The 12,270-nt window shown below is 41.8% G+C and overlaps 1 protein-coding gene across 1 annotated transcript in view; it reads left to right on the forward strand.

The window, feature by feature from the left end:
* The first annotated feature begins 713 nt into the window (after nt 1-713).
* MAMDC2 (MAM domain containing 2) overlaps nt 714-12,270 on the forward strand; it is a 131,434-nt gene continuing 119,877 nt past the window's right edge. Inside the window, exons 1-2 of the mRNA XM_088475717.1 lie at nt 714-759; nt 2,111-2,139. Coding sequence (XP_088331843.1) covers nt 2,127-2,139 — 13 coding nt within the window. The 5' untranslated portion in view covers nt 714-759; nt 2,111-2,126. The remainder of the gene's footprint in view (nt 760-2,110; nt 2,140-12,270) is intronic.

Below are 12,270 nucleotides of genomic sequence, written 5' to 3' on the forward strand. Positions count from 1 at the left end.
TGCTATATATTACAGTATAGATTACTTAGTAGCTGGAGTACAGTGAACTATTTATGTAGTAGTACGTAGAAGTGTACAGAAGATAATAAATGACTGGAGAAGATGTATTATTCAGCCAAATCGCAGATCTTGAAAGGTTCATAACCACTGACTAGTTCCTCTCCATAGAGAATGCAGTTTTAAGCCAGTGGTTCCCAAACTGTGCGCCGCGGCACCCTGGGGTGCCCCGGGACACTTGCAGGGGTGCCTCAGGTTGGTAGTCCAGCACCAATTCAAATTATTTATGGCCAATGTAATGTAAATATGTGGACAAACAGAAGCGCGAACCTTCCACCATCACATAACTGAACCTATGGATGACAGGTCAGCACAATTTACTTCACTTTACTACTTTACTAAATTTTTTCTGAATTTCTCAATAACAAACTTTTGGCTTAGTGGTGCCGTGAAAACAATTCTGATGCACTAGGGGGCCGTGATTCAAATAAGTTTGGGAACCACTGGGTTAAAGTAAAGAGATGTCAGTATATGTGAGAACAAGAAACATTGTAACAAGTGTAAAACTATTTATAGTGTAGGCAGTGGATCACCATCAAAATATGACCATGATTATCAAATCGGTGAAATTTAACTTGGAGAATTTCACCAATCCTCCCACAGATAGCGGAACATTGATGGCGTTTCTGATCCCATTGCAGGAGCTGGCAATCCGTCGGTAGGTGTATACCGGCCTTTACACTAGAGAATTGCTTGTGAGAGGTGAGTAATTATGGAACTTTATACTGGTCAGTCATAACTGCAAGGTGTCTTGGTAGGGCTATCATAAGAAATTGTAAAGCCCAGTACTAATTAAAGAGGCAGGGCCCCCACCCATCCTCTATGCGTCTACCTGCCCTGACACCCAGAGTAAGTTCATGCTATGAAGCCCCCCAAAATGTTGAAGGGCATCACAAGCCCCTTAGATGCCACACAGACTTGCCCTTGAGACTTCCCTATGTGCCATCAGATGACCCACATGCCCCTTATATGCCCCTCATAACTCATCACTATTATATGTCCTTAAGACTACCCCATATGCAATCAGACATTACCAGACCTCCTCAGGTGACCCTTATGGGCCTCTCAAATCTCTTGAGCAGCCATCAGACTGTTTGTTAATGCTGTGACTGATGGTGATACACTTCATGTCACAATTATATATGTAACCAAATACGGCACCCAGCGGACTTAAAAAAAAAACTCCACACCACCTTGGTAGCAACGTTTTGGGCTTTATTGCCCTTCGTCAGGCTGCACAAATATCACGACGAAGGGCAATAAAGCCCGAAACGTTGCTACCAAGGTGGTGTGGAGTTGTTTTTTAAGTCCGCTGGGTGCCGTATTTGGATACATATTTGCTTTAATGTAACGGGCACCGCTGCAGCTATAACATAATGGAAGGAGTGTGCCGTACCTATCGATAGATTTTATATATATATATATATATATATATATATATATATATATAATGAGTGTCAGTGTGTCCAACCCCCTTAAAAGTCAGTAGATTTGTCTGTGTTAAAAATTATACTTGCAGAGATTGTTCCAGGCAGTATTTTAACTGCAAACCAGTACAGTAGGCTCTTATGCTGGGCACACACTGAGAAATATATCATCCGGTCAACTGAACGGACAATATATTCACCGCTTGCCCTCCCTCCTCTTTACCTGTCAGTGGCCGGCAGCATCACTCACTGCTTTGTGCTGGGCTGCAGAAGGACCAGGGAGGCTGCCGCCACTTATCATCAGCAGCAGTCTCCTCTGGTAGTGCGGGGGAAAAAGGAGGGGAGCAATCACATTCATCACAAACCCACCCCTTTATCCCTTACGGCACCCCCTTTGTGGTGCAGCAAAAGCAATTTTAATTTTTTTTTAAAAGGTGGCGTGGCCATGCCTATTGCCATTAGGCCACACCCCAAAGAATAACTGGGGCCTGGCCTCACTATGGCCCTGCCAGAGACCACTGGCAACTGACATCTCAAATGCCCACCCAGTTGTGATGTCAATGCAGATAAATTGAGTGGCAACTGTAAGTGTGTATTTGCTTACCAATCTTCTGCTTGGTCTGCAGGTCCGTGGGTCAGCTGATGTGTAGCCCAGGTATGTAGCCACCTTTGCATTAAACCCATAATTCATTATTTTACTTAAGCCTTTTTTTAAACACAAAAACTAAAAGAAATGCTGGTTGCATAAATATTCAATCCCTGTGCTGTGGAAGATCCAAGTTTACACAGATGCCCTAACAACTGGCTTTTAATTAGCATCTAGCAGTGAATCTTTATATAAGGTCAACCTTTTTGGACAAAAGATCCCCTAATTCAATAACTTATTGTAAATTTGATGTAATGAGGTTATAAGCATGTTTTCTTGTGTATTTATCAGAAAATAACTAAGGGGCATATATTTTATAAGAGGGGACACCCCTCTTTCAAATAAAGGTGCTTCCATTTGTGTTTGGACAACAATATGCACTCTTCCCATATATGGAAAGTGCCAGATCTCCGTAGTGAAGGGTGATCACCAGACAATAGCTACTAGGGGAATGGTATTGAAATGCCAACAGCGTCTGCCCTGCCCCCCCCCCCCCCCAACCCTCCCTTAGTGGTGCCTAACCCTAATCTCTCCCCCTGGTGCCGAACCCTAATCCTCCCTTACTGCTCCTTAAACTTAACCCTCCTGAGGGGGGGTGCCTAACCCTAACCTCTCCCTGGGAGTGTCTAACCCTAACCCTCCCCCCTAGGGGTGCCTAACCACCCCCTCAAAACCTAACGCTAACCCCGCTAACTGCCCTAAATCTAGCGGAGGTCGGTTGGCGCATGCACGGCAGCTTGTCACTGTATTTTTTCAGAAAAATACAGTGATAAGGCTACGGAGGGGAATCGCAGGGACAGAGCTTTATCGCAAGCTCTGTCCCTGCAAGGAATTTTTAATAAATCCCTGTGATATTGCCTGAACTCGCAATGAGAACGTTAATATCCCACTACAACTGCATTTTAAATGCGGATTGTAGTAAATAGGGCTCTTGGTAGTACCAACTTAGAAATTGCATAAAGTTCTATATTAGTATTATTTGAATACTTTCATTACTTAAAATTTAGATGAGAAAACAAATACACAGAAGGAGTCTCTTCAAAATCTTGACCCTAGCTGAACGCAAAGTATTGTCATTGTGACACTTACCACAGACCAAAGTTATTACATCACTCCTGAGGTGTCAGTAATCCATGTGGGCTTCATACTAATATTTTATGTAATTATGAATACAATGCCTTTAAAGCTGTGTGTGTGTCACAGATTTAACATAACATTTTTGTTTTATATTTTATTTTATTTTATTATTATTTTCTGTCAGAATTTGTTTCTTTGTAAATAGTTGTAAAATGTCTCTGGATCCTCTTTTGATATTTTCCATTCAACTAATTTTAACATTGTAGTAAAGGAGTAGAAAAGTGTGTAACAGTGAGTATAGAGTAAGAAAATGTTTTTGATTATGTAGCAACAGATGTACTTAAGAGTTTATCACCCGTATATGATATAATTATTATTGCCTTTCATGGATTTCTTAATAGACACACAAGTAAAATGCTTCCCTACTAATTCTTGACCACAGAAGCTTCCATCCATTTTCATAATTTCTCCATAAATGTCCTTATATTAAGCATCATCAAATTGTACGCCTGTGCCCATGCTCAGTACTGTATATGGCATAACGTTCATCTTTTCAGACTCTCAACTACTATACTATTTGCCATTACACACTCTGGGCTCAATGACCTTGCTAGGCTGCACAGCCTCTTCACCTTCTGATGGCTTTCATTCATAAAACAAAAAGCTCATTGAGCAAAATATATTTAAAAATAATTTATTAAGAGATTTTGCCAAAATAAAATTACACTTTTTTTACTCTGCATTACAAAATTAGGAAGTTATTGATTGGCTGGTGGCTTTTACAAGCTTGTCCTATAAGAGAACCAAGATGATCGGAACCTCATGACTCACAAAGAGTCATCCTTCAGCACTCAGGAAAAAACCCCTGTGGAGGAAACCTCTGGGGACCCTTGGCTTGAAGGATTGCCGTCCCTCTGGGCACTAGGAGGCCAGAGCCCTAACTAGACTTTTTGGTGCCCTGTGCCAGAAAGAGCATTGGTATCCCCCTCATTTTTCAAAGGGACATAATGCACCCAAAAAAGGGCCATGGCTTCATGGGGAAGGGCCAGGGAAGAGATAGGAGAGGCCAGGAGATGCTGGGGATGAAATAAGAGGAAGCTACAAGCAAGAATGATAATAAACAGAAATTTGACAGGCCCAAACAGCACCCCCTGACCTGTGGTGCCCTGTGTGATGGCACCGGCAGCATCTACCCTAGCTACGGCCCTGTTAGAGGCTATGCACAGTAGCATTACCAAACTTAATCAAATTTTAACATGTGAGATTAAAAAATATTGAACACACCATAATAATAGCTAACATTGGCTGATGTCATTAATATAGCTCCTGTCCACATCTCCTAACACTACCCAATTCACATTCCTCGCAAAGCTGTGCAATTAGCTGAAGAGGATGGACATCACCTTTTGAGAAGCACAACATTAACCCAGTGGCTGAGATATAGTGGTAGCTGCGCTGCCCTGCTAGAACCTCCAATGGTAGAAGTAAACAAGCTCAAGGTCTTATTTAAGGATAGTCAAGCTCCAAGTCTGCAGGCACATCCAAGTGAGGCATCTTTGTCTTTGACAAGATACTTACCTCACACAGGCATCTTTCCCTCAGTGGGCTGTGTGTATATGAGGAAAATATCAGGGATGTATAGTGAGTATGTTAATGACAGCAATGATAATGCTATGTCAGTGTCCTGGGTGTGTGAGAGAAGCAGTAACAGCAAACAGTTACCATTATGACATCACAGTATGAAGTCACTCATGTTCTACATTCCTTATAGGAGAAGCGCACAAAAGACTCTCTAGTGCTGTATGATATGTTTATATTACTCCATCACCAGCACTTCCAATTATACACCTGTCATTTATTACACATCTGTCCTTTTATCAACTCCATATTTTGCATAATTCTCTGTTACTGAATCTAATTGTTCAATTAATCACCGCTGATCGCCTCTTTTTTATTTCATTAATCTGCTGCTTCTGTCTACTTTCCATGTTTTAAGACTGTTACTTAGTTAAAAAAACGAACAAATATTTAAATAGTACAAAATAACACAATTAAAATATGGTTTAATGAAGTTTATACATTGAATTGACATCATCAGTGAGGGTAAGACTAGTTATTTCATTTTACTTGAGGTGAACCTTGTGGTTACATCATTGGATACAATGTCGCTGTTCCCACCATAGACTTCAATGGCTGAACCAACGGCCTTCGGTATTTCATACCGATCCCTTTAAGACATGTCTCAGCATTACTTGTGATTCCTTGGGAGAATTTACATTTAAGTTGTGATGCAATATTTTTCCTTGTCTTCTGTTTTCTTCCTACACAAGTAAATTTGGCATCATGATTAAAACTGTATCCTATAGTTTAGCTGGCAGAAGCCTACCGAGACACTGCCCCCATGATTTAAGTTATGGTGCATATACACACGTAATGATTTTTTGAACGATTTGTTGTTAACGACGTCGTTATTGTTAAGTCGTTCAAAAAATTATTCAGTTTTAAGCAGCAAACGATGAACGATAACTACCAATGCACGCTCCCGTTTGTAGTTGGTAGTTATTGTTCATCGTCCCTTCTGACTGTCCAACACAACAATTTTCGTTCAGAAAATCGTTCATGTTTGACAGAATGAACGATGAACGATGTCCATTCGCTGTATGCATGCTTAAAAAATCGTTCATTGTTCATGAAATCATTGACAAAATCGTTCACTACAAAACACCAAATCGTTTATTTATTTCAAGGGAAAAATCTGAAGGAAAATCGTTAACGAAAATAGTTGGTAACAAATCATCTTTATGTGTGTTTGCACCTTTACTCTTGTCCGAGGATACCAAGTTTCCAGGTTTTCCTTCTTAAAGGCATACATTGTATTTCTATAATGTAAAAATTGGAGATGAGCAGTTCGGTTATACTCGGTTATGTTCAGATCTGAAAAAACAACAGGTTACTGGTTATCTGAATTTCACGTGATTTGGATAGTCAATGAGATAAATCTGAAATTGTGATATTTTGGCCAAAAGAAACGTGTAGAACTGAACTGCTCATCTCAGGTTAAATACTAATTTACTGATTTTGATCTGAATGTCTCCATCTGCTGAGAGTTGTAAAAGCTCGTGCTAAAACATTACAGATTTCTCATAAATCATTTTTGCTTGCTTTCTGTCTGAAAATATGTTATAATTTTAAGTTATGTTTTTGTATCATCTGTCTCCAGCTTGCAGTCCATCCTTGCCAAAGAGCCCATGAATTTACTGGCATATATAGAAATTAGTGGGCCCTAAAGCAAAATTTGAAAAGGGTCTACAGAACCTCCACTTACAGTACCTACCTTGCCATACCGGCTGCCCATCTCCACTCTGCTATACACTTTATTGGAGCCCCAAGATGCCAACACTGTGGAGCTTCCAGTGTCTTATGGTGGATATCTTATCAGCTAGTTGAGATTCAGAATGTCGACATGGATGGTAGGTAAACAACCAATATGCCTACATGGTTAAAATGTCAACACACTCAGAATGTCAACATTTAACATTCCATGCCAGAATGTTGACATATTGTTATCTGTTGATGTTTTTGTGTTAGTGTTTGTATTGGGCTTAGGGTTAGACTAAAATTTGCAAAAATACATAGGTCAACATTCTGGTATCAGCATTCTGAATGTGTCAATATTTTATCCACGTCAACCTAATTGTGTGGCGACATATTGGTTGTCAATTTACAGTAACACTCATGTTGACATTCTGACTGTCAACTTGCATAACCTGTCAACATTCTGGTGTTGACATTCTGAATGTTGACTAGTCATACCACACCATTAGGGTGTCTGTGATCACACACACTATCTGCTGACTGCAGACACATGCTATTGTTCTCTGACACTGTCCATGTATATGTCTTTTTGTTTCACCTGCCTATGACTTTATGCAAATACCACTACAAAGTCCTTCCCTGGTGTGCATCCACATGCACGAATGTGCAAGGACTAGGACAGTCATTAGATGCTCAAATACCAATTGGTGTGTCTTTAGATGCACCATCAGATGAACCATGGAATTTTGCACCAGCCCTATGGTTGGTGCAGTCTATACATCTGAATAAATATGCCCTCATACTCGTTTGAGTATCTCTGTACCCAACCTTTTCACTGACACATCCATGATCCATCAGTTTTACTAGTGACCATGGGTCAGTGACTAACTACACTTTTCAAATAATTATTTAGTGCCTTTGCGATGGGAAACTACAAGTCCGGCATCTTTTCAAAATAATATTCACAACTGACATACTGTATCAGAGAGCAATAAAGGTTATCATCCATTTTGCTAAAAACCAGAGATGTAATGCACAGCTAATGATTTTAAATTTTACTTTCATTTGAAGAAAGAAATACCTCTGTGATACAGTACATTTTAGGTTAACAATTAAATTTTTAAAGCATTGCAATTTAACGCATTAACACCTTATTCACAGGATAAAGTTAATATCTATTTTTACAAATATTGTACGTTTAGACGTCATGTGATTAGGAGCATTCTCCAACCTTGGAAATGAAGGCCCCATTCCTATGCAATATTTAATGTTCTGAGTTTCACTTTTGAGTACGGGGTCTGGATCAGACAAAAGGTGAGTCAGCAGTTAAGCAAAACACACACACACACACACACACATGTATATGTATATGTATATATATATATATATATATATATATATATATATACATATCACATCCAATATTCGGCACCCCACTGGCTGTTTAATTAATTAATGTACTCCAGTGCCCTCCGACTCAGATAGAGAAAAATATGCTACAAAAAGCGGCACTCACGGAGGTAATAAAAACGGGTCACGCAGACCTCACTGCGTTCATTGACATCACTTTGATTTCATGGTTCAATACACAGGTGTTGGCATATGAACTTCCAGACAACATATTGGGGATGTAAATTCTGCATGGTCAGACAACCCACACTGGAAGTAAGATATAAGTGTTGTACTGTAAGATCACTTGGAATGTGTGCAGTGAAGCCCATTGCTTCCTGTGTACACACTTCTCCCACCAACCCAGTGAATATGAAACAATACTTCATACGGAATGTAGTTGGGATCCCAGCGCACAGAATGCCGGCGCTCAGTATCCCAGTGCTAGAATCCCTACAGGTGTGAGAATGCCAGCATCAGCATCCTGGTGCCTGTGATCACGGCGGGTAAGTATGAGGGTTAGGTTTAGGGTAGGGGTTAGGCACTAGAGGGAGGGTTAGGCTGCAAAGAGGAATGGTTAGGGTTAGGCTGTGAGGAGGGAGGGATAGGCTGCGGGGATGCTCCGGAAAGTGGAAGGAACATCATTTCACATTAAACTGACCACGACCATGTGCTCCTCGCAAGATTTCTGACAGATTAGTAAAGATAATAATCAGAAGAGTTGTCCATGAGCCAAGGACCACTTGTGGAGAGCTTCAGAAAGACTTGGAATTAGCAGGAACAATTGTTTAAAAGAAAACGATAAGTAATGCACTCAACCACCATGGCCTGTATGCACGCTCACCACGCAAGACTCCACTGCTGAAGAAACAGCATGTTGAAGCTCAATTAATGTTTGCTGCACAACATTTGGACAAGCCTGTGAAACACTGGGAGAATATTGTCTGGTCAGATGATACCAAATTTGAACTCTTTGGATGCCATAATACACGCCATGTTTGGAGGAGAAATGGCACTGCACATCAAAAACACCATACCAACAGTGAAGTTTGGAGGTGGGAACATCATGGTGTGGGTCTGTTTTCATGCAATTGAAGGAAGGATGAATGGAAAAATGTACCAAGACATTCTTGATAAAAATCTGCTGCCATCAACCAGGATGCTGAAGATGAAACGAGGGTGGACATTTCAGCAAGACAATGATCCCAAAGACACAGCCATACCAACAAAAACACCATACCAACAGTGAAGTTTGGAGGTGAGAACATCATGTTGTGGGGCTGTTTTTCAGCATACAGTACTGGCATACTTCATATAATTGAAGGCAGGATGAATGGAAAAATGTACAGAGACATTCCTGATAAAAATCTGCCGCCATCTATCAGGATGCTGAAGATGAAACGAGGGTGGACATTTCAGCAAGACAATGATCCCAAACACACAGCCAAGGACACTCTCAATTGGTTTCAGAGAAAGAAAATAAAGCTGCTAGAATGGTCCAGCCAATCACCTCACTTGAATCCAACTGAAAATCTATGGAAAGAACTAAAGATCAGAGTTCATAGAAGAGGCCCATGGAACCTTCAAGATTTGAAGACTGTGTGGAAGAATGGTCCAAAATCACACCTGTGCTATGCATGTGACTAGTTTCTGCATACAGGAGGCATCTTGAAGCTGTCATTACCAACAAAGGCTTTTGTGCGAAGTATTAAATATTTTTCAGTAAACATGTTCAATACTTTTTCCCTGTATCATTTCACATTATTACACATAACTTAATTTATGGACATCTATGGTTTGATTTCCTTGCATGTGTGGATTGCATGTGTTGTTGAGGACATTTGGTGAACATTTCATTACAATGGCCCTATTACAAATATATTTACTGAGAAAAATGTTGATGTGTTCAATACTTATTTTACCCGCTGTATATATAAATATATGTATATATATATATGTGTGTGTGTGTGTGTGTTTTTGTACTGCTGTAATCGCTATTTTATATTAGGATTGTCTACTGATAATACTGATTTCATACTTGGGTTTAATTAACCACAAATTCTGAGCATGAAACCAATGTATATGCAATTATTATATGCACATTAATAATATGTATGTATGCTCATTTTATAATTGTTTTCAGTGTTTATGTAACAATTGATTAATGCTCCTTAATAATTAACAGAACTGTACGCACAGAGTCAATTTATATACAATTATCATGTGCATGTTGATGGTTACATATGCTCCTCTGATTATTACTGCTAATGTTGAATTTCTTAATCTGAGCATTACCATTGGAGGCGTTTAAAACAAGCCCATTTATACTACAGTTGATCAATGCTTTTCAATAATTGAGGGCATAAACCCCAAATATTAATTGTGTGTATGAACTAGGGATGAGCGGGTTCGGTTCCCTGAGAACCGAACCCACCCGAACTTCGGGGATCCGGGGCGATCCGAGCCCAAGCTCGGATCTCCCTGTCTGCCCCGGATCCCTCTCCCGAGGCAAAACCTCGAGATCTGCTGTCGGATCTCGAGGTTTTGCCTCGAGCGGCCATTTAAAAAAAAATGCCTTTGCCTTTAATGGGCAAAGTGCTGATTGGCTGACAGAGCCGTCTGTCACGGCTCTCAGCCAATCAGCATTATGGTGCTCATTTGCATGTAGCACGGACTCGTGAGATCCGTGCTACATGCATCTGTGTGATTGACAGTGACACAGAGCACAGATGGGTCAGTGAGACCCGTCTGTGCTGCTGTGTATTTCAATGACACAGATGCACGCACGGACCAGGAGATCCGTGCTACTTGCATCTGTGTCATTGACACAGAGCACTAACGGGTCCGTGAGACCCGTCTGTGCTGCTGTGGTAAATAAAAAAAAAAAAACCTGTGTAAAAAGAGAAAAAAATGGCGTCCTCCCCCCCCAAAAAAGAGCAACCAGCCCCGGGCATTAGTGACCCAGTGCTGGGTGTGCTTAAATACAGGGGACAAACGACATAGGGGTCCCCTGTACTTAAACACAACCAGCACCGGGCTAGTCAGAACCAGAGCTGGTTGCCAAAATACGGGGGACAAACGACGTAGGGGTCCCCCGTATTCTGCGCAACCAGCTCTGGGCTCTGATCCGGTCCTGGTTCTGGAAATACAGGGGAAAAAAATGAGTAGGGTTCCCCTGTATGTTCCAGAACCAGCACTGGACTTTTTCTAGCGGGGGGCTGATGCCACAGCCAGGGGAGCCCTTTCACCGGGCCCCCCAGCCGCAGCATCAGCCCTGACCGCTAGTCAGCCCAGGCCGGGGATCCCTGGAGAGCTGGGGACCCCCCCAATAAAGGGGTCACCCTCTCCAGGGCACCCCAGGCCCAGGCTGATAGCCCGGGGCTATCCCCGCCACCCCTGGTGGCGGTGGGTGGCGGGTTGATTGTGTGGTGTGGTGTAAATAAAGAATATCAAACATTGTCTTTACAAGTAGAACTGCAAGTCCCAGCAAGCCTGCCCCGCATGCTGGTACTTGGAGAACCACAAGTACCAGCATGCAGGGCATTAAGGGCCCACTAGTACCTGTAGTTCACCTGTAAAAAAATGTTTAAAAAAAACACAGGACACACACACCGTGACAGTATAAGTTTATTAAACATACATACACACACACACACACACACACATGTACACATACTCACCTATGTAACCCTGTAGCATCGGTCCACTTGTCCGGTAAAGTATCCATAGGGGACCTGTGAAAAAAAACATACTCACCATCTCCTATGCGAGGTTCTGTCCTCTTCGTTCCAAAGTAGGCATCCCCGGACTTGGCAAAAAAAAAAAACGAAAACGCGATCCACGAACTTAGTACCGTTCTATAGAACGGTACTTCCCGAATGAGAGCTTAGCGGCGGGGTATCACCATGGAAACCCCGCTGCTAAGCGTTCATTGGCTGAGAGAGGCCATCTCCCGTCTCTCTCAGCCAATGAACGGCTCCCTCCATTGTAGTCAATGCTGGGAGCCGCAAGGTTATTAAAGTTTACCCTGCGGTTCCCACCATTGACTACAATGGAGGGAGCCGTTCATTGGCTGAGAGACGGGAGATGACCTCTCTCAGCCAATGAACGCTTAGCAGCGGGGTTTCCATGGTGATACCCCGCCGCTAAGCTCTCATTCGGGAAGTACCGTTCTATAGAACGGTACTAAGTTCGTGGATCGCGTTTTCGTTTTTTTTTTTTGCCAAGTCCGGGGATGCCTACTTTGGAACGAAGAGGACAGAACCTCGCATAGGAGATGGTGAGTATGTTTTTTTTCACAGGTCCCCTATGGATACTTTACCGGACAAGTGGACCGATGCTACAGGGTTACATAGGTGA

This window comes from Taudactylus pleione, unplaced genomic scaffold, assembly GCF_031769625.1.
Source record: "Taudactylus pleione unplaced genomic scaffold, aTauple2 ptg000177l, whole genome shotgun sequence".
In the NCBI taxonomy this organism is placed as follows: domain Eukaryota; kingdom Metazoa; phylum Chordata; class Amphibia; order Anura; family Myobatrachidae; genus Taudactylus; species Taudactylus pleione.